Below are 21,362 nucleotides of genomic sequence, written 5' to 3'. Positions count from 1 at the left end.
AAGGCGTCCAGAGGTTCCTGCAGTGATCCCAAGGGAGGGAATCACAGGGAGGGCAGCAGGAGCCCCAGGGCTCACAGGGGTTCTCTGTGAGCAGTTCCCAATCAGGAGCCCCAGGGCTCAGAGCAGTTCTCTGTGAGCAGTTCCCAATCAGGATCCCTGTGCATGGCTCAGAGCAGTTCCCTGGGAGCAGTTCCCAATCAGGATCCCTGTGCATGGCTCAGAGCAGTTCTCTGTGAGCAGTTCCCAATCAGGATCCCTGTGCATGGCTCAGAGCAGTTCCCTGGGAGCAGTTCCCAATCAGGATCCCTGTGCATGGCTCAGAGCAGTTCTCTGGGAGCAGTTCCCAATCAGGATCCCTGTGCATGGCTCAGAGCAGTTCTCTGGGAGCAGTTCCCCTGTAGGATCCTTGTGCATGGCTCAGAGCAGTTCTCTGTGAGCAGTTCCCCTGTAGGATCCCTGTGCATGGCTCAGAGCAGTTCCCTGGGAGCAGTTCCCAATCAGGATCCCTGTGCATGGCTCAGAGCAGTTCTTTGGGAGCAGTTCCCCTGTAGGATCCCTGTGCATGGCTCAGAGCAGTTCCCTGGGAGCAGTTCCCCTGTAGGATCCCTGTGCATGGCTCAGAGCAGCTCCCCTCTCTCCAGGATGGTTCCTGCCCCATTGTTCTGGCTCCTGCCTGTTGCAGGGTGCACTGTCAGAGCCCATTTGGAGCCAGGAAAGGTTTGCTGAGCCCCTCGGTTCTGGGGAACTGCAGCCATCATTTCCAGGGGCAGGAGGGGCTGGGTGGGGGCCCTGCCCAGGCTGATGTGATGGGAGGTGACAGCACTTGCAGGGACTCCTTCTGCCGTTTGCTCTGCTGCACATTTGCATTAATTACTGCGGCGTTAATTCCGCCCTGCCTTGGCCCTGCTCCACGCACAGCCAGGGCTGAGCTCACCTGCTGGGGTCCCCAAAACCCTGGGAATGGGCCCTCCCTGCTTCCCCTGGGGCTGACAGGTGAGGAGGGAAGTCCTCGCCCTCCTCAGGTGTCCCTGCTGCTGCAGGGACAGAGGGATCTGGGAGCCGCAGGAGGGGGAAGGAGCAGCTGACTGTTTCACACTCAGATATTTTCTGTTCATATTTCTGGTATTTACTATGCCATAAATGAGCCATCTGAATGCTCAGTGTGCTGCCAGGGGGGCTGGGTTGCTGATGTACCCTGGAGTCAGAAATGCCTGGACTGGTGACTCTGTGCAGCCCCTCACACCCTGGAGCCCAGGTGGGAGACAGGACTGAGTCCTGATGTGGTTTTTGGTGCCAGACAATGCATCCTGTGCTTCACTGCCACAGCACTCTGTGTGTGTGACATTTCTCTTCTGGGTGATTTCTCTCCTGTGCTTTCCAGGGGGTTCAGTGGGACTTGGGATTGTAAAATGACCTTCAGGAAAGAAAAGCCAAACCTGTGTCCCAAGTCCTTAGTGCTGGCTGGGAGTTCATCCTTTATCCTGAGAAAGCTCCCAGGCCTCCCCTTGTGCTTCTGGAAGGATTCCTGGGATGGTTGGAGACCCTTGGGTACCCTCAGGAGAGGAGCCTGGCACCTCCAGCATTCTGGAACAGCCTGTGGGTGCCACGTGGCCCAGCTGATTCCATGGACACTCAGCAGAACTCCTCTGAGGTCTCTGATGCTGAGGGAGCCACAAACTCCACCCTGTTTGCTTTTACCTGCAGGCCCAGGAGCTGGGAGAAGAGGATGAAGACCAAAGCAAAGCCAGTGCAGAGGAAGAGCAAAGGAAAGGAGCAGAAGCTGCTGAGAGGTATGGCACAACCAGAGGCACAAGGGAGGCCTGGGCAGCTCCAGCTCCTGCTGCCCTCCCTGCCTTGCCCTCCCTGCTGTGCTCACTGCAGCCTGCCCAGGTGTGCCCTGCAGCCTGCCCAGGTGTGCCCTGCAGCCTGCCCAGGTGTGCCCTGTGCTGCAGCCTCTCCCAGGTGTGCCCTGCACAGCTCCCCCTGTGCTGCAGCCTGCCCAGGTGTGCCCTGTGCTGCAGCCTCTCCCAGGTGTGCCCTGCACAGCTCCCCCTGTGCTGCAGCCTGCCCAGGTGTTCCCTGCAGCCTGCCCAGGTGTGCCCTGTGCTGCAGCCTGCCCAGGTGTTCCCTGCAGCCTGCCCAGGTGTGCCCTGTGCTGCAGCCTCTCCCAGGTGTGCCCTGTGCTGCAGCCTGCCCAGGTGTGCCCTGCAGCCTGCCCAGGTGTGCCCTGTGCTGCAGCCTCTCCCAGGTGTGCCCTGCAGCCTCTCCCAGGTGTGCCCTACAGCCTGCCCAGGTGTTCCCTGCAGCCTGCCCAGGTGTGCCCTGTGCAGGTTCCCCTGTGCTGCAGCCTCTCTCAGGGGCTGTCCCACTGAACCTCTCTGCTCCTGCTGCCTCCTTCTCCCTTTCTCAGCAGCTTCTGGCTGGGTGGGCAGTGGAAGTGCCAGCCTGTCCTTTCCCTGGGGCTGCCCCAGCTGGGCTCTGGCCTCTGCCTCCCCCACAGCTCCCACTGCTCTTGCCAGGATGGTCTGAGCTGGTGCTGCCCTGTGCTGGCTGTACCAGGGCAGATGTGGCCTCTGGCCCCTGCCTGGTGCCACCTCACTGGTCCTGCTGGGCTGAGCCTGTGGCTGAAGCTCTCAGGTGTCTGTTCCTGATGCCAGGAGGGCCCAGCTGTGATGGGAACAGTTCTCTGCCTTCCACAGAGGTGGCCTTGGGCAGGTGTGAGCATTTCTGTGTCCTGGGACATGGACAGGTCACCAGCTGTTATCCCAGAGCCCTTCCTGGGCTGTCTGGGGCAGCTGTTCTCAGCCTCCTTGTGGGGATTTCTTTGGAGCAGTTGGAATGCTGCTCCCTTGAGCTCCTCCTGCCTGGAGAGCCCAGCCTGGCATTTCCAGATGAGTGGTGTCAAAGCCCTTGGCCTCCAGCAGAGTCACACCTTCTCCAGGGCCCTGGGAACCAAGGAGCTGCTGCCTGTGCCAGGAAAAGCCGTGAGAGGAAGCTGCAGTCCATCCTAATGACTGCTCTGTGGGATTTGCAGCCTTGTTCTTGGAGGAGCTGTTGGTGTGAGGGTCTCCAAAAACGTGTTCTGCCTGCAGGAATTGTCTCCTTATCACTTGGTTCCTGCTTCCCAGTGAGCATTCCCTCTCTCTCTCTCTCTCTGCCTGTGGAGCTGCTCGTGCTTGCCCTGCCTCTCCTCCCTGTGCTTCTGACACAAGCATGCCTGCCAACCCTCCCATCTTTAACTGGGACAGCAGTGTGAGTATGGCTGCAGGGCTGGCACACCTTGGGCACGTTCTCCAAGGGCCTGGAGAGAGTGGCATAACCCAGGGGAGGGGTCCAGCACTCTGAGCTGGTGCCCACCATCTCCTCAGCTGCCCAAAATGCCCAAAATGAGGCGCTGGGAATGGTGTGGAGCTTCCCTGTGGCATTGGCAGCCCCAGGCAGGTTCTGCTGGCAGGCATGGCTGTGTCACCTGTGTCACCTGCACATCCTTGCCCACCCGCAGCAGCCCCTTCACCCTGCCCTGAGCTCACCTGATCTTCTGTCCCCTCTTTTGTGCTGCCCAGTGAGAGGGATCCCAGTGCTGCTGAGACACCCCTGGAGCCCTGGGGGTTAGGAAGTCCCCGTGGGGAGGAGGCTGTGCAGCAGCAGGAGGGAGCCCTGGCCAGCCTGGTGGATCCTGAGGAGCTTCCTGGCCCACAGAACGTGTAAGGGCCTGGGTCAGTGCCTGGGTCAGTGCCTGGGCTCAGTGCCTGCTGTGTGGCTGTGACAGCTCCTGTCCCCCTGTCCCCCTGTCCCCAGGGTGGCTGCATCTGGGGTTGGTGGCACGGTGGGGCTGTGTGCCCATGCCAGCAGCTGTGCCCCTGCCCCAGTGCCAGGTGAGCAGCCTGGGCAGGGCCAGGGCAGCAGCTCAGCCCTGGGGGCTGTGGCTCAGGGCTCCCTGGGTGAGGGGAGCTGCTGCTTTGTCTCTGGGAAAGCCTTTCCCGTGCAGGTGTCACTGTGTCATTCTCCCTCCCTGAGGAACTCCCACACAGAACCTGCTGAGTGCGGCTGAGCTGGGCAAAAAAAGGGCAAAACCCCACAAATCCACCCCATTTACAGCCACTGGGCACGTTGGGGGCGTTGAAAGAGTGGGGTTAGAGCTGAGCTGCTGCCCAGGCTGCTGTTCTGTGTTCTGTGCAGCTCAGGGGGTGTGAGCTGCTGACTCTGCATCCCTGCCAGTGACACAGCAGCAGCTGCAGAGATCAGGCAGCGTCTCTGGGGACAGCGTGGTGGGGAAGGAGCTCTGTTCTCCCAGGAGCTGTGTAAATGTGTGTGTGTGTGCTGGGGCTCCTTTGGAGCACAAACTGGGGCAGAGGAGCAAGGTGATAACCAGGTGGAAGGGGCTGCATTGCTCTGCAGAGCAGCCTGGTAAAGCTCACCTGCAGCAGGTGGTGAAGGGCGGCACCGCGAAGGGGGATTGTTCCAGAGCCCCACCACTCTGCTCTGCCTTGCTCTCTTTGCTAATGGCTGCAGGAATGACCTTTTCTCTCCTGACTGGAGGCTGAGGAGCTGGGGCTGTTATTTCCCTGGCTCCTGGCAGGAGTCCCTCTGCCTTGCCCTGCCAGTCTCACAGCGTGGTGAGACCTTCCTGCTCCAGCCTTCACGAGCAAAGAACAAAAATCTTTCTTCCTAGATTAATCTCAATTTTCCCCTCCTTCCCCTTTAGCTTATATTTTTGCTGCTGTCTCTCTGAAAAAGTACTTAATCAGGACCAGATTGGGTTTGAATTTTTGGAGTGCTGAGGGCTTTCTGTTGCCTGGAGCTGGCAAATTCCCAGCACACTTTAGGCTGCAATTGCAGAAGGATACCTGGTCCATGAGAAGCACCAGTCCCTGGGCTGGGAGCAGGTCCTGATGGCATCTGCTCCTGTGCCTGGCAGCCTGGCCAGGGCTTTTCCTCAGGCCAGGTTTTATTGACCTCTCAAGGTGAGCTCTGGTGGGCCAAAATCAGAGTTATTTGGGTCTGGAGTGCAGCTGGGGCTGGGTTCAGTTATCAGCTGGAGATTCTCTGGAGTCACCCAGAGCATCCAGCAGTGATCCTCAGGACCCCCCTGAGGTCAGCAGCGAAGCTTTTGGAGTAGGTGGCTCTGAGATTGTTGGTTTGGAGTTGGTGCTCTGTGGAGGAGGTTCCTGTTCCTTTTATGTTACTCTGGTTTCTGCCACCCTTTTGCCAAAGGAGCTTTTTGTCTTTGGTAGGCAACCTGAGAGGGAAATGGAGCAGTCCGTGAGCCAACCTCATGATGAATCCCTGGAGGAAATAGTCAAGGAGGTGGAGACAGAGCTGGAGCAAGAGGAAATACATTTATTTCAAGCAAAGGAGGAGAAAATCCAGCAATTCCAGGAGGAGATGAGGCAGAAGGAGGAGGAGGAAGCTGAAAAGCTTCATCAGCAAAAAGCAAAGCCCCTCAGGTACTTTCCTTTTTTACTCCATCTCCTGCAAGCCTTTCCAAGGTGGGATTTCAGTGCTGCTGTAGCCACCACTGGGAAGTGGGGCAGAGACGGGGAGGGAGCAAGATCAGGGCTCTCAGGGAGGAGGAGGAGGAGGAGGAAGGACAGGCATTGGCACAGGCAGTTCAGTGTGTGAGGATCTGCACACCCAGGGCAGCTCAGGAAAGGGCTCTGGCACCCTCCAGAGGGGCAGGAGAGCATCCTGAGGCTGAGCTGTGGTCACACACACACACAGAGCCAGAGCCCTGGGTTCTGCTGAACCTGGGGGGAGATCCCAGCTCAGTGCCTGCAGCTCTCCCAGCTGGCAGCTGCTCAGATCCTGGGTAAATGCTGGGAGCAGGGTGGAAATGGGAGCATTAGAGAGGAGCTTACCCCAGGGGAGCTGAATGCAGCTCTGCCAGGGGCTGTTCTACACAGGGCCTTCCACACAAGGCTCCTACAACAGGGCAGGGATGGCTGTGGCAGAGCAGGGTCTGAGAGCAGGGCTGGGTCCTTTCCCTGGGGGAATTCTGCTCTTGAGCTTTCTCTGTTACCTTGCTGGGCTTGGTGCTCACGTTCTGAGCAGCCAGAAACAGCATCTCGACATGCAAATCATGGGGATGCAGTCAGGGTGTGAAGGAAGATGCAGAAATGGCACCTGAAGGGGAAAAAAACGTGTAGCAAAAGGTATAATATGGAAATGTGGAGCTTCCAGATGTGCTCATGCATCCAGGTACCTTGCCTGGGAGCCTGCATCCATTTAATGAGAATGGATTTCACTTACCTGCAAAAAGAAAATAACGAAAATCCCCACAAGAAGTGTAAACTATGATGATATAGCAAGTTTTAAACCCACACTGCTCAGGTTTGGTGCTGGGGCTGGAAATGAATGTGTCAGCCCAGCCAGTGAGATCCCCAGCTGAGCTGGAGCCCCTGGACAGGGCACTGGGAGGTACTGAACCCGTTTTCTCTGTTTTTATTTTCTGTCAGCTCTCCAGAAGAAGATTTAGCAAAGTCTGAGCAGGAAGAGGAAGAGCTGCTTCTCAGAGAGGAAAAAGCCAAGAGACTGGAGAAGCTGCGAGCCCAAATGGCCTCAGAGATGGAGGCAGAGGAGCAGAGGATGAGGTGGGAGGTTCTGCTGCCATCCCTGGGGCTGTGCAGGGCTGCTTTGGGAGGGGAGGGCAGGGCACAAACCCAGCAGGGATGAGCTCTGAGGCCCCTGCAGTGCTGGATCCCAGTTCTGTGCTCTGTCCCACACCCACCAGGGCAGAGCAGGAGGCCAGGCTGCAGGAGCTCAGGGAGGAGTGGCAATCTCAGCAGCTGCTGGACAAGGAGAGGCTGCAGAGGCAGCAGCAGCTTGCCCTGGAGGAAATGAAGCTGGCAGCAGAGGAGGCCCAGCAGAAGGAGATGAGGGAGCTGGAACAGGAGCAGGAGGAGTTCCTGAGGCAGCTCAGGGACAGGTTGGACAGGGAGAAGAAGAAGGTGAGATCTTTATTGCCAGGCAGGGCTGGCCTGAGGGGCTCCTGGCTGGCAGGGCAGTGCCAGCTGTGGGATTAACTCACTCCTGTAGGGTTTGGTGACAGCTCTCTTGGGGCACCAGGGGCAGGTGCCAGGGCTGTTGGAGGCACAGGGAGGGGGGCAGGAGAGCTCCCCCGTTGTCATTGATTAACTAACAATTACTTCAATGGCCACTCTGCATCTGAAGACAAGATAAGGATCGCGTGTGTCCCCCAGCCCTGTTACCAGATCAGAACGGAGCTGAGCCACTTCATCAGCCCCCAACACCTCTCTGGCTGCTGCTTCAGCCCTGCAGGCACCTGGGGAGCCCCTCGGTGGGGCATTTCCAGTCCCTCCAGCCCAGCATGACTGGGATTCATCGAGATTCCCCTGGAGGGAGAGCACAGAGGGAATAAGGGCACTTGCAGTGATCCCGTTTGGACAGGGGTCACTGCTGTGCCTTTTGGTGCCTTTGGACAGAATTTAATTGCAAGTGCACCTTGTCCCCACATGCAGAGCTTTCCCAGCAGGCTGTTCTGCTCGTGTTTCTACAGGCAGCAGAGGAGCTGGAAGAACAGTTTGCCAGTGAGCTCCAGCAGCTGAGGGCTGCAGCAGAGGAGAAGCACTGCGAGGTGAGGATGGTGTCCTCAGAATGTCAATTGTCATTTTTTATTTTTTCCCTCATGCTGTCACTAAAGGTGGCATTAGTTTTTTCCCCCTCCCTGGCTGTGGTTCTGGTCTGGCTCAGTGTTTGGCCGTGCTGCAGGCAGGGCTGGTGAGGCTGTGCTGTGCCCTGTGGAGGGCACGGGATGGGTCCTGTGCAGAGGCTGAGGAGTCTCTGTGGGTGCCTTTCCTGACAGGTCATTGCCAGCCTGCAAGCCCAGCTGGCAGAGGCACAGAGCAGCCAGGAGGCCCAGCTACGTGAGGAGCTGCAGAGAGCAGACCAGAAAGTGCAGGAAAAAGCCCTAAAAGTGAAGGAGTACGAGCGTGAGGTGAGTGGTGGCTCTGTGCTGAAGGTCCTTCATGCTCTCAGGTGTGGGGAGAGCTCTGGGTGCCCACATCCCTGCCTTAGGGGGCAGGACATCCCTCAGCATCTCACCTCAGCGGGGTGAAGGCTCTGTGCTCCCCAGGACACAGTCCCTGATCCCGGGCTGGGTGAGAGGCTGATTTTGGGGAGGTGCAGTGCTGCAGTTCAGGGGAGCCTCTTCCCCTGTGCCCCCTGCAGCTCAGCGAGCTGATGGGCGACAGACGGCGGGAGGTGGAGAAGGAGCACGAGAGGAGAATGGAGAGGATGAGAGAGCAGCACAGGGAGGCCCTGGAGCGGATCCAGGAGCACTACGAGGAGGAGGTACTGCCTGGGGGGCTGCACTTGCACTGGGTGCGTGTCACTGCTGCATTGCTGGAGATGCAATGCAGGAGATCCCTGTGTGTCCATGCTGGAGATCCCTGTCTGTCCATGCTGCATTGGAGAGCCCTGTGTGTCCGTGCTGCATTTCTGGACAGCCCTGTGTGTCCATGCTGGAGATGCCTGTGTGTCCATGCTGGAGATCCCTGTGTGTCTGTGCTGCATTTCTGGAGATCCCTGTGTGTCTGTGCTGCATTGTTGGATATGCCTGTGTGTCCATGCTGGAGAGCCCTGTGTGTCTGTGCTGGAGATCCCTGTGTGTCCATGCTGGAGAGCCCTGTGTGTCTGTGCTGCATTGTTGGAGATGCCTGTGTGTCCATGCTGGAGAGCCCTGTGTGTCCATGCTGGAGATGCCTGTGTGTCCATGCTGCATTGCTGGGGATCCCTGCATGTCCTTGCTGCATTTCTGGAGATCCCTGTGCCTCACAGAGGTGTTTCCCTGCCCCCTGGGCTGGCAGGAGCGCAGGCAGAGGTCGGAGCTGCTGGAGGGGCTGCGCAGCGAGGCCGCGCGGCTGCGGCAGCTCCACGACGCCGACCTGAAGGGGCTGCAGGCAGAGCTGGAGGGGAGGCTGACGGCCCTGCAGCAGAGGCACAGGGAGAAGGTGAGCAGCAGGCTCTGCCTCTGGCCCTTGGGGCTCCTGAGGGGTGGCCTGGAGGCTCCCCACCCTGTCCCCCTGTCCGTCACCAGTGCAGGGTGATGGGCACGAGCAGCAGGTCACACTTCCCAGTTTGTGTTTTACTGGTGAGGGAGGAGCCTGTGTCCTTCTCTTTAACTCGGCTCCCTGTGCAGGAAAGAAAGCTCCAGGATTCAGAGAACGAGCTTGAGATCCGCATGAAGAACATCCAAGCCAGATCAGAGCAGCTCCAGAGCCAGGTGAGTCCTCTGCTGGGCTCACAGAGCTCCCCTGACCTGTCCCAGTCCTTGGGCTGATTCCGCACAGGGAACTGCTCAGGAAAGCTCAGCCAGGGCTTCTGCTGCCATCCCACTTAGAGGTGAAGCTTTGTCACCAGTCAGAGCAGGGCGAAGCATTCCTGGTGTTTGCTGAGCAGGTCTGAGCTCTGGGTTTGCTCAGTGCTCTGGGGGGCAGTGAGAGGGGTCACAAAGCAAACCTGACAACTCTCCTTGTTTTGGAGTGGTCGTGAGACTCATGAACCTCCTGGCTCTGTCACTGCCCTGCCCTTCCCCTGTGACAGGAGGAGTCCCTGCAGAGGAGGAGGCAGCTGCTGCTGGATGAGGACGGACGGATGCAGCTGGAGAGAGACGTACGGACACCCGGGCTCTGGAGAGGGGCTGTGCTGCTCTGGGCTGAGGGCAGCACCTCAGAACTGGGGCTTTAGGGAAGCAGAGTGCAGGGAGGTGGGCTAGTGCTGAGCTCCCCAAAGAGAACAGTCCTGTTTTCCCAGGATTGGAGTGTGGCTCTGGGAGCCCGAGAGCTGTGTGCCCCTTGTTTGGCTCTCGGGGAAATGACTGTGAGGGATCTTGTGGTTTTCTCCCAGGAAGCTGCTCTGGCCTCTCAGCTGCGCCTGGAGGAGAGCAGGAAGGAGCACTGCAGCCTGCTGGAGTCGGTCCGGCAGCTGCGCAGGACCCTGCAGGAGCTGCAGGACCAGAAGGCTGAGCTGGAGGCCCAGGTGGATTTGCTGCAGAGCCGCAGCCAGAGGCTGCACAAACGCATTGGGTGTGTGTGAGAAATTGCCTCTGATACCCCAAAATCTGCCCTGTGCCCCTGGTAAACCTCCCCAACCTAACCTGGGCCTCTCCCCGACCTCTGAGCTCTGTGTTGGGCCATGTTCCTTCAGAATCCTCAGGTGCCCATGGGGACACAGAGTTCCTGGGGGCTCTTTCCAGATTTTTCATTAACTCAGGGTGTGAATTTCAATTCGCTCCTTCACCTCTGCAGGTCAGGTTTGTCTCCTCCACTCCTGCCTTGGGTGGTTAATGAGGTGCTGTGAGAGGGGCACTGAAATGCAAAGAGGTTTTCCTGAGGGGGCTGAGCTGCTCAGGAAGGGTGGGAAGCAGTTTCCCTGCCCTGGTGTTGCCAGCCCTGTGGCCATTTCTGTGCTGGAATCTGGAGCTCACTCTGGACACCACTGCAGGCTAATCAAGTGCCTCTGCTGCTGCTTTTTCCTGTGGCAGAGAGCTGGAGGAAGCAATCAGGAGCAAGCAGGAGGCTCTGAAAGAACTGGAGGCAGAAGAAAGTGTGGAATCTCCAAGGAAGAAAGCTGAGCTCTGTGTTGAAGACCTGAGAGAAACTCCTCAAGCTGTGAGTAAAGCAGCCTGTGAAGGTGTTTGCCTTGTGAGATCTGAGGCTGAAACTCCCTTGAAAATCCCAGCATTTGTTCCTTCTGTTTGAAACCATTTGAGGTGCAGAGATGGGTTTCTCTTTGCTGGTGTGTTCAGTAGTATTTGCAGGTGTCTGTCTATTATTAGTGGGTGGAGAGGAGCGTGGGGTACTCAAATCAAAAGCAGGGACAGAAATGTCTTTGTTTCCTTCAAGAGCCACATCAAGAGCAGCCCTGGTGCTGTGCTTGATCTGGGCAGTGCCATGGTGGATCCTTAGGGGGCCTGGACTTCTGTTTCCTCCATAAACACTTGGTTTTTGCAATGTGTCACCCCCAGCACTCATCCAGAGAGCCTTCCCCAGCCTCCCAGAGCCCCGAGGAGAGCGAGCTGCAGCTCGACCGGTGAGATGCCTGTGCCAGGAGAGCTCCCTGCTCTTTGTCTGGTTTTGGGGCTGCTGTGTGAGCTGTGCAGCAGCACAGGGAGCCAGCACAGCCCTGCCTTTCCCCCCAGGGTGCAGAGCTACCTCTCAGCCGAGGGGCAGTCCCTGCGCAGCGCCAAGGAGTTCCTGCAGCGCCAGAGCCGCTCCCTGCGCCGGCGGCGCTCGGCGCTCAGGGCTGCCAGCCTGCACTGGCACCAGCACCTGCACAGGGCCCAGGGCGCCGAGCAGGGTCCCCACAGCTCCCAGCTCCTGCAGGGAGTGCGCCAGAACCTGCAGGAGGTGAGCCCTGGGCGCTGCCCGAGCACGGGTGCTGGGTGTCACAGAGCGCCCGCAGCCCTGGGGTCTGCTCCTGCTGCTGTGGTGGGGGCTTGGGGACCCTTGGTGGGGGCTTGGGGACCCTCTTGGATGGGGGCTTGGTGTCCCTGGGCTTGGGGACCCTCTTGGATGGGGGTTTGGTGACCCTGGGCTTGGGGACCCTCTTGGATGGGGGTTTGGAGGTGAAGGCTCCTTTTCCTCGAGCTGAGCCTGCTTTGAGCCATGTGCTCACTGTGCACACCCCTTCCCACGCTCTCGAGGGCTTGGAGGGATTTCACTGCAGCAGCACTTCCTGTGCTGAGCAGAGTGAGGTGGTGACACCCCAGCTGCTGACAGGGATTATTTCAGTCATTGCTGTTTAATTTCCCTCCTTGGTCTGCGCAGGAGGCAAAGGAGCTGGACAAGATGAAGTCGGCCATGCAGAAAGGACAGATGCTGCTGAAGAAGAAGGAGGAGAAGCTCAGCCAGCTGGAGTCCTCACTGCTGGAGGAGGTAAACTCTTCCTGGTGCTGGCAGCAGAGCTGGATTGTGGAACCACTTGGTGTGAGAGCACCAGAGAGTGCTGAGTGTGTGGCTGCAGAAGGCAGCGTGGAAAAGCTGCATGGATTGAGCCTGGAGAGAGCAGGGCAGGTCACTCCTGTGAGCTGGATGGAGCCTGCTCTCCTGACCAAGGCAAACCTCGGAGCCTTTGGCTCTGCCCCGTGGCCTCAGGCAGGGCAGCAGCAGATGCAGGAGAACCAGACCTTTGGTGGTCAAACTCCTGCCCTTGGCACAGAGAGCCCAGCCCTGCAAGAGCTCTGAGGTTATTTACAGCACAAACCTCCTGCTGCAGGGGCTGCTTCACGTGGCTGCTGCTTTGGTCTCTGCACTCTGAGAGCCACAGCAGTCTCTGGACATTCAGACTGTGCTGTCAGGGGCTGGAGACAAGTTTGCCTTCACTTGACCTGTGCCTGACTGCAGTCCAGCACTGCAGGCAGATTTCCAGTAGCTTTTATGTTCCAGGGATGATACAGCAGCTTTTACTGGCTTTGTTTTCCTGCTCCTGAGCAGCTCTCAGATGAAGATACACTGAAGAGCTCAGCGTGCAGGAAGGTGGTGACGTTTGATCTGAGCACCTCTGAGGACACAAACAGCACGTCCAGTGTGAACCTGGGCCAGTCCAAGTGTAAGTGCCCAGCATGGGAGGCTCTAGGCCTGTTCTGCCTTTCCCTCTCACCTCTCTGATGTCCTTGTGCTCAGCTGTGTCCAGGGCAGGTCTGGGACTGCTCTGTGTCCCACCCCTGATTGCCAAAACTCATTTCCTGCCTTAGTGGCAGATAAGAGGGATGGGATCTGTGGGTGAACCTGCCTTTTAAATCTCTGTGGATTATAAAACCTCTCTGGTTTCCCTCTGGTCCTGCAGATCTCTATTGCTCTTCTGCAGGACTCTGGGCTTGCCCTTGCTCCACCATGGCAGGAGCAGCTGCTGCCACTCCCTCTCTGCTGCTCCTGCTTTCTCTTGGGCTTTGCTTGCCTGGAGTGGTGCTGGGGGAGGAAGGGCAGGCAGGCAGCAGGGCTGGGTTCCTTGCACACAGGCTGCTCCTGTCAGGGCTGGTCTGTGATCCCTTTCTTCCCCTTTCTTCCTTCAGCTGACTTGAGGGTGGATTTGTGGCCCGTGCTGCAGCAGGACAAGATCCAGCACCTGAGGGACTCAGTGCAGAGCATCACCAGCGAGCTCAGCGGCGTCCTGGGGCTCCTGGACTCCCTGAGCCAGCACCAGCCCCCTCTGCTCACCTCCACACCCCATCAGGGCATCCCCCTTCCCACCTACCCCTCCCTGGGGAACCCCCCCAGGGTGTCCCCCCTGGACCCGTGGGCCCAGAGCAGCAGGCCCAGCTCCAGTTACCCCAACCCAGGGCAGTCAGTGGACAGCATGCTGGCAGAGAAATGGCACAGGTACTTCCCAGGTGAGTCTCCTGGCCTCGCCCCACCTGCTTTGCTGCTTTTGTCCCAGGCTTCCAGTGCTGGGGAGGGCGGGGGCACTGGTGCTGCTTAGGAAGGGTGCAAAGGGGATAAGGGATGAGGAGCTGCCTCCAAAAGTGCAGCATGGGGGCTGATCCTGCCCTCCTGCTCTTTAATACCCAATGGAGCAGCAAAGGAGGAGTCAGCCCTGTCCCCTGTGTCACCAGGGGTCTCCATCTGTGTCCTTGGTGTCCTTGTGGGGCAGGAGAGCACACCCAGGCAGAAATGTGGATTTTGTGGGCTCTGTGTTTCATGTCTGTTTTGCAGAAATGTGCATTTTGTGGGCTCTGTGTTTCATGTCTGTTTTGCAGAAATGTGCATTCTGTGGGCTCTGTGTTTCATGTCTGTCTTGCAGGTGGGTTCTCATGGCTTGGTGGGACTCCTGTGCCCCTGGACAGCAAGCTGGGCTATGTCCCTGCAGAGTAAGGACTTTTTCCTTGAGTTCCCCTGTGTGCTTTGTTTCTCTGCACTGATTATTGGTCACTCCTCACGTAACCAGTACATTACAATTTGATAATTACTGTGAACTACTTACTAAGGAGAAAAGGTGAACTATCAGTAGATACATTACTGGAGGTGTTTTTTGCAGCCCATCACTTTCTCATCTCTGGGATAATTTCTTCCCAGACCTCTTTTTTCCCCCACTTACTCTCTCTCTCTCTCTCTCTGTCACAGTGAACAAATCAGGCTCTTCCAGCATTCCAAGTTCAGTGAGCCAGAGACAAAGAATATTGAGGGGATGATTGAGAGCAACAAGAAATGGCTGAAAGACTTCAAGAAGGATTCCAAAGTGTATCTTTTACCTGGCTCTGGTCTTTAATTGCATTCCTGCTTCCCGCAGAAGGTGGGAGGAGGGTGGCAGGGGGGGTGTGAAATGAAGAACTGAGCAGCAATTTCGAGGCCTTGGCCTCTGTTGCAGTTCCTGGTGCTGCAGGGGTGTTCAGCAGATGGAGCAGGAGTGATCTGTGTGCTGCTCTCTGGGCTGTACCTGACTGAGGGAGTTTCCCACCTGTGATGGTGTTCAGTGATGCTGCTCAGCTGTAGGGGAGCAGTTTGGGCAGGGAAGGTGAAGATTTAAAAATATGGAAGTTTCCCTTCCTTTCCCTGTGTTGTGATGGTGTTCAGTGATGCTGCTCAGCTGTAGGGGAGCAGTTTGGGCAGGGAAGGTGAAGATTTAAAAATACGGATTTAAACAGTGCAGAGTGGAGGATGGGGTGGGCAGGAAGGGGATCTGGGTTTGCAGAGCTGCTTCTGGTGCTGTGGATGGAGCCCTTGGCATGGGCAGAGCCTTCTGGGCAGCCTGGAGGAGGTGAGGGCCCCTGCAGATGTGTGACTGGTGGGGCAGGGAGGGCTGGGCTCCCCCCAGAGCTGGATCCAGGTCTGGTTTGAGGAATCCTGAAGCACGGGGCTGGATCCAGGGGGCAGGAGCTCTCTGTGCAGCGAGCAGGGATGCTCCCAGGCTGTGCTGGGGCTCTGGGTGTCTCCTCAGTGCACTCTGACATTAGCAGCACATCCCCGTGGGCTCGGTGCTGCCCTGAGCGTGGCGTGCCTCTGAATTCCCTAATCCCCCCCTAATTCCATTTGGCTGGGATGGAGCAGGCCAAGCACAGCCTGTGTGCACCGGGCTGGCTCTGGTGCCTGGTTCCTGTCCTGGCTGGGCTGGGCCCTGCTCTGAGCCAGGCTTTTCCTTCACCCAGCTGCCAGAGCTCTCTCCCCACGGGCACAGCAGCCCCCAGGCAGCAGCCCCAGGCTCCTGCAGCTGGGGCTGGATGAAAACAGAGAGATCAAGGTGTACCACTACTGAAAGGTGGGGTTCTCCTCTGCAGGCTCCCCACCATGGGCTGGGTTTTGGGGATCCCCACCCAGGCACCTCCACTGTGTCTGTGGCCACGTCCTTGAAACTGGGTGATTCTGCAAGAGAGTGGAGGAAGGGGGAAATAGAACTTCCCAGGCGGGTTCTTCTAATCCTGTAATGTGTCCAAATATACTTTATAGACTGTTTAATCCAGCAGTGACATATCAGGGCTTCAATAAATCAACATTGCCCTCATTGGTATTCCAGCGATGGCGAGGCAGGGCTGTGAATCACAGAGGATTGGAGTTAACTGGTCAAGGGGGACGATGTGGATCCAGCTGAGGCCAGGGAATGAGCCTGCCCCCGTGCCCAGCAGTGCTTGGTGGCAGGTGGGCAGTGCCAGGTGGCCTCTGGCACGTGGGAGCAGCAGAATGGGGGTAAAATCAGGGAATGGCACGTGCTGGCTCCTGGGGAATGTTCTGCTTGTTTGGGGTGTGGGAGCTGAGCCAAGAGTGGCAGATCTGGAGGAGCCCTCCCTGCTCCTTTCGTGCCAGGCTGGCCAGAGCTGAGCAGCAAAGCAGCGGCTGCAGCTCTGCCCTGTGCTGGCAGCAGGAGCAGGATGGTGGCGGGACTCAGGAGGGTCTGTGCAGGCACCGTGAGGAGCTCCTGTGGGTGCTGGGACAGCCCCACCTGCATCCTCCATGCCCTTGGAGGGAGAGGGATCCAGCTCAGCAGCTGGGACCCCTTTCATGCACGGGTGGGAGCCCCTGCCATGAATCCTGGAGCCCCAAATTGTTGCTCCTGCAGCAGATCCGTGAGGATCAGGGCCGTGGGAAGGCTGGAGAGTGGCTGAGGAGTTGGGATGGGCAGCTCCTGGAGCTCACAGCAGCTCCTGGCTTTGCTCACCAGGTTCCTCTGCAAAGGCCACATGCAGAGGGTGTCCCAGCCCGCTGGGATGCTTGGGGCTGGGAGGGCTTTCACCCTACCCAGCGGGCAGGAGCCAGGCTTTCATGGGAACGTGCTCTTTGGTTGTCTTTGTCAGTATTTGCTCCGAGCTGACTCTAAATATTTGATGCTTTAAAAAGCTGCCGAGCCGCCCGCCCGTCGCGGCTGCCGAGGACGCTGCGCTGCAAGGACCCGTCTGTGAGGAGCCATCTTCAAAGCCTTTCTCCTGAGACAGCTGCTGGGGGAGGCTCTGGAGCTGCTGCCCCACGCCCCCCGTGCTGGGAGAGCCCCTGGGCTGGGCGAGGGCGGGCAGGGGGAGCCCCCTGCTCTGCCCGCTGGGTGCAGCGTGCTGGCACACACCCTGAGCCTGGCACGGGGATGTTTACATGCAAATAGAAATATGGAAATATATTTTTGATGGACGTCATTTTGAAGCTCTTAAGAATGTATTTATTTTATTTTTCCTTGCTGTTTTTCTAGAGTTTTTGTAATTGCTCAGTAGCCTTATTCCTTCCTAGGAAAGGAGGGATCCAAGCAAGGGTATCCCCCCTGCTGCTGGACTGCACAAACCCCTTCCTGCAGGGATTTTGCTTTTAGTTTACTGCATACTCAGAGGACACAGGGCAGTCCTTCCAGTCAGGGGTTTTAGAGGGGACCCCACAGTTGTGGTTGCTGTGGCCCAAGCCATATCACTGAGTCCATTCTGTGTTTTGGGAGAAGCATGCATTAATGGTGCAGGGAAATGCCATTTTTTTAAACAATAACTTGGTTTGAAACGTGCTCCTTTTTCCTGTTAAAACCTGGGACAGCAGCTGTATCTGGTTTTGTATAAATTAAATCAACATGAGCCTGTTTTGTATGATGCTGGTGGTTGTCACTCTGTTTTGTTGTAGCTGGGTATCCAGCTGTACTTACCTCTCACATCTCCCCCTGTCTCTGGGCTCTCTCGTGTTTTTTCTTGTCAAGGTCACTTCTGGCAGTTCCCAAGACCACTTAAGCTCGCTGGGGCTTTGTTGCCATTATTCTTTTAAGCATCTGGACCGGGTAGCAAATGCAGAGGCAGAGAGAAGAAAGCTGAAAACCAAAACTACAAAACGCAAACAAGGCATCGCTCTGGCAGCCTGGGACCTGTGAAAGATGTCTCACTGCAGCTTGGCTCTGGCTGCTGCTTTCCCCTGGCTTTGGGAGCAGCCAGGAATTGTCCCAGCAAGGTGCTGGGTGCTGTGGGATCTCTGAGTAACCAGGAGCTAGGGAGGCTTGGTGATGTGTTCTTCTCCTGCTCCCATCTCCTGCTCACCTCCTGCCAGCAGCCTGTGGGAGCTGGTGAGGCACAGGGGGAGCAGGGTGTGCATCAGGTGAGGCCCAGAGGAGCAGGGTGTGCATCAGGTGAGGCACAGGGGAACAGGGTGTGCATCAGGTGAGGCACAGGGGGAGCAGGGTGTGCATCAGGTGAGGCCCAGAGGAGCAGGGTGTGCATCAGGTGAAGCTCAGGGGGAGCATCAGCTGCTTGGGGACAAGTGGAGGCCGATAGTTTTGTCCTCAGAAAGAAAACAAACCACCACCAGGCTTTTTTGCCCCAGTTGCTGCTGTGCCTGAGCTGCCCTGGTGTGTCTTTGCCCTCTGGAGAGCAGGATAGGAGCTCTGGAGGCAGCACAGTGTCCAGGCAGGCTCTGCTGGGGACAAGTCTCCCACGCCACTGCTGAGCAGTTCAGGGAGGTTCTGAGACATCCCAGTCTGTGACCCTGCTGAGGTGGCTCCCCAGGGAGCAGCTGTGGGCTGGGCGAGCTGTCCCTGCTCCTGGAGCAGAGGATTTGCCTTTCCTGGAATGCCAGCACTGTCTGTTGGAGAAACTCTGCGATTAGAAGAGCAAAAGGGCAGGGCCTGATTACTTCAGCAGGCTGAGCAGGGCTGTAAGCTCATTAAGGGGCTTGGCCTGTGCCTGCCCAAGGAGGCTCAGCTCAGTTCTGCTGGTGGAGGTCCTGGAGAGCTGCTCCCAGAGCTGCTGGGCCGAGGCAGCCCTGGCCATGCTGGGCACCCTGATGACAGCGCTGTTCTTCGTGGTCAGGGTGGTCAGACAGGTGAGTCCTCCCAGAGGGAGCTTCTATTGCTGCAGTGCTGTTCTCACCTGCCTGCGGTGGGCAGAGGAGGCAGCAGCTCCTGCCTGCCCTGCTGGGAACGGCCTCTGTGCCTCCTAAACCACCTGGGCAGGAGGGCTGGGAGCTCTGTGGGGTTGCTGTGGCTGGGCAGGGCTGGGAGCTCTGGTGCTCAGCATGGCTGAGCAGCTCTTTCTGTTCCTCTTCCTCTCCTGTGCTCTTCCCTGCTGAAAAACCTTCCCTGTGTGCAGCTGGGGACCAACCTGTTCCGTGAGGAGCCCCTGCCCTACCTGGTGTACCAGCCCCTGCCCTGGCAGATCCAGTGCGTGTCCCAGAGCCGCCGCACCAGCCGGGACAGCGAGGTGAGGGAGGCTGGGACACGGAGGGGAGGGAGGCTGGGACAGCCAGGTGAGGTGAGGGAGGCTGGGACACGGAGGGGAGGGAGGCTGGGACAGCCAGGTGAGGTGAGGGGTGCTGGCACTGCCAGGACAGCCAGGTGTGAGGTGAGGGAGGCTGGCACTGCTGGGACAGCCAGGTGAGGTGAGGGAGGCTGGCACTGCTGGGACAGCCAGGTGAGGTGAGGGATGCTGGCACTGCCAGGACAGCCAGGTGTGAGGTGAGGGAGGCTGGCACTGCTGGGACAGCCAGGTGAGGTGAGGGATGCTGGCACTGCCAGGACAGCCAGGTGTGAGGTGAGGGATGCTGGCACTGCCAGGACAGCTGGCTCAGGGGGTGGCAGTGCTGCTGCAGGGGCAGCTGTGAGCCAGGCAGCCTGGAGGTTTAGGCAAGGGGGAAATGTAATGCCAGGAGGGCAGGGTAAGCTGGCATTTGCAGACAAATTCAAGCTTATTTTTAGAAATGGAAATGTCTCCTGGAAGACCTGGCAGCCCAGGAGCTGCAGGTTCATGGAGTAGGGGCTGCCTCCTCACTGGTTTGAAATGCAGATCCAGTGAGCATAGCCAGTGCCAACATCCATCCATGGACTGCAGCATCTCACAGCTCTGAGTTTGGATGCAAAGCTATTGCCTGCCTCTCCTTGGAGGTCATTTCATAAATGCAGATTAATTAATCAGTGCTCTTTAAGGGAACAGCAGTGAGCATGTTCCAGTTTCCTAAAGGGAATGGAGAGTGGAAGGGTTCCTGGCTGGGCTGAAAGGGGCTGCCCTCACTGCCTCTGCCTGGGACAGAACTAACTTTTATTTTATTTCTCTACCTTTCTAGAGAGGCAGGAACTCCCGGCATAACAGCATCTACTCGCTTTCTGGAGAGAAAGGTGAGTGTGGAACAGGCAGGGAGGCAGGGAAAACCCCCCAGTCAACACAGGAAACAGGTGGAACTCATGGCTGGGGCTGGGGCTGCAGCAGAAGAGCAGGCATTGCAGTACCTGCATCCTTCTTGGTGTCTTTCTCATTCCCATCCTTCTTGGCCTCCTTCTCCTTCCACAGACCTGTCTGTGATGTTATTAAGGGGTATTTGATGGTGAGATAATTGTTAACGTGTGTGGCATCGGCCAGTGAAGTCCCAGTGCTGCAGGGCTGATTTTATGACCCCAACGTGTCTGTGCAGACCCCAGCTCCCCTCTTCCCAGGAAATCTGCCCCACTGGCTCAGCTGGGGCCGTGCTGTCCCATCAAACAGCCCCTTCTCCTGCTTCTGGGAGAACCACCTGGCATTCCCCCTCCTCTCTTTGGCCTTGTCTCGAGGCCCTGCAGTGCTCAGCAAAGAGGATTTGAGCCCTTCTATTCTCAGTGCTGAGCGGATAATGGGTGTGGGGGGGCTGGGGGTGCCACCCTGCCCATGGCCCAGGAGCTCTGCCCAGCCTGGCTGCTGGCCTGGGGCTCCCTGCAAACAGGGGCAGCTCTGGGGTGCCAGGGGCTGATTTTATAACCCCAATGTGTCTGTGCCAGGGCTCACCCTGCCAGTGCCCAGCTGTGCCTGTCCTCAGCCTCTGCCCCTGGGCAGGGTTCACAGCTGGCAGTGTCTTGTTGAGCAGGGCAGAGAGGAGCCCAATGCCTCCTTTTATTTGTCCTTTTACTCTGCAGTTTCTCTCAGGCAGGCAAAGGAGATGGGTTCAGGTGGCAGCGGTGAGTTTATTCAGCAGCATCTGGCCCCAGGATTGCTGATGGCTGCTCGGGGGGTGCTTAGCAGTGACACAGTGGCTTAGAGGAGCACCGCTGAGTGCCTTTGATGCAGTTCCTGTTGAATTTCACAATACTTCCCTAATGCCACATTAGGCAGGAGTGGGGAGGGCTCCCATTTGTCAGCATGAGAGCTTTATTGCTGCGCGGGGCCGGGCTGGCTTCTAATCTTATTTGTGTGTGCGAAAGTAAGTGAGCATCCTACGTGCTGATTAAACGTGGGGAAGCTGCTGCCTTCGGGGACTGGGGCTGGGTAAACAGAGGGCTTAGCCCTGCCAGGGAGGCTGGGCTTTGCTCTGCCTCCTGCTCCCTGCTCCTTCTGCCACGGGGGTGTCCCTGTGGTTTCATGGTGTGAGCCCTGCAGCAGGGACAGCTGTCCTGCCTGGGGAATGGGGAGGCCACTGACCCTCTGGGGGTGATGCCAGAGCCCTGCCCTGCTCCATGGAGCCTGTTCAGAGCTGCTGGCACTGTCTGTGCTCACTGGGATGCTCTGTTTGCCCCCCAGGTGACGTGACCCCTGATGGCAGCAAGGAGAGCAAGGTCACTGACCCATCTGAGAGAGCAGCTATCACCATCCAGACCCACTTCAGGAGGTACCAGCAGCAGAAGCAGGAGAAGAAGTAGCCACAGCAGCCACCTGTGGCCTGCACTGTCCCTCCTGTTTGTGTGTTCTGTTCCCCAGAGACATTTGGGGCCGTGGTGACCGTGAACCTGCCCCCCATACGTAGCTCCTGGTGCAGGTGTAGGTTCTCTGCCCTTGTGTTGGTGCTCACAGGGAGTTCTCTGTCCTGCTCAGTCCTTCCCCAGACAGCATCACTTCGTGGGCCAGGTCACAGCTGCTGAGGAGCTGCAGGGGACGGGGCACAGGGGTTACAGCACATTTGGGAGCCTTGGCCAGCCCTTGAGTGATGCTGTGAGCCCCAGCAGCTGTGTGGGTGGGAGGGGGTCCTGCACAGCAGGGTCTGGTTCTGCAGGCTGGTCACTGCCCA

The 21,362-nt window shown here is 58.0% G+C and overlaps 1 protein-coding gene across 5 annotated transcripts in view; it reads left to right on the top strand.

Moving 5' to 3' along the window:
* CEP164 (centrosomal protein 164) overlaps positions 1-17,002 on the top strand; it is a 30,310-nt gene extending 13,308 nt beyond the window's left edge. For 2 of the 5 annotated variants that reach the window (XM_066564406.1, XM_066564403.1), the window contains 21 exons: positions 1,705-1,790; positions 3,564-3,704; positions 5,235-5,447; positions 6,456-6,590; positions 6,731-6,947; positions 7,517-7,594; positions 7,823-7,954; positions 8,188-8,310; positions 8,826-8,969; positions 9,158-9,241; positions 9,562-9,630; positions 9,865-10,043; positions 10,502-10,628; positions 10,985-11,049; positions 11,159-11,366; positions 11,787-11,894; positions 12,453-12,567; positions 13,031-13,348; positions 13,759-13,825; positions 14,079-14,195; positions 15,108-17,002. In XM_066564406.1, coding sequence (XP_066420503.1) covers positions 1,705-1,790; positions 3,564-3,704; positions 5,235-5,447; positions 6,456-6,590; positions 6,731-6,947; positions 7,517-7,594; positions 7,823-7,954; positions 8,188-8,310; positions 8,826-8,969; positions 9,158-9,241; positions 9,562-9,630; positions 9,865-10,043; positions 10,502-10,628; positions 10,985-11,049; positions 11,159-11,366; positions 11,787-11,894; positions 12,453-12,567; positions 13,031-13,348; positions 13,759-13,825; positions 14,079-14,195; positions 15,108-15,207 — 2,826 coding nt within the window. In that variant the 3' untranslated portion in view covers positions 15,208-17,002. The remainder of the gene's footprint in view (positions 1-1,704; positions 1,791-3,563; positions 3,705-5,234; positions 5,448-6,455; positions 6,591-6,730; positions 6,948-7,516; positions 7,595-7,822; positions 7,955-8,187; positions 8,311-8,825; positions 8,970-9,157; positions 9,242-9,561; positions 9,631-9,864; positions 10,044-10,501; positions 10,629-10,984; positions 11,050-11,158; positions 11,367-11,786; positions 11,895-12,452; positions 12,568-13,030; positions 13,349-13,758; positions 13,826-14,078; positions 14,196-15,107) is intronic. The other 3 variants (XM_066564407.1, XM_066564405.1, XM_066564404.1) reach the window with 2 other exon arrangements.
* Positions 17,003-21,362: the final 4,360 nt, after the last annotated feature.

Source organism: Molothrus aeneus, chromosome 22 (assembly GCF_037042795.1).
Source record: "Molothrus aeneus isolate 106 chromosome 22, BPBGC_Maene_1.0, whole genome shotgun sequence".
Classification (NCBI taxonomy): Eukaryota; Metazoa; Chordata; class Aves; order Passeriformes; family Icteridae; genus Molothrus; species Molothrus aeneus.
This window is presented reverse-complemented; position numbering and strand designations above follow the sequence as displayed.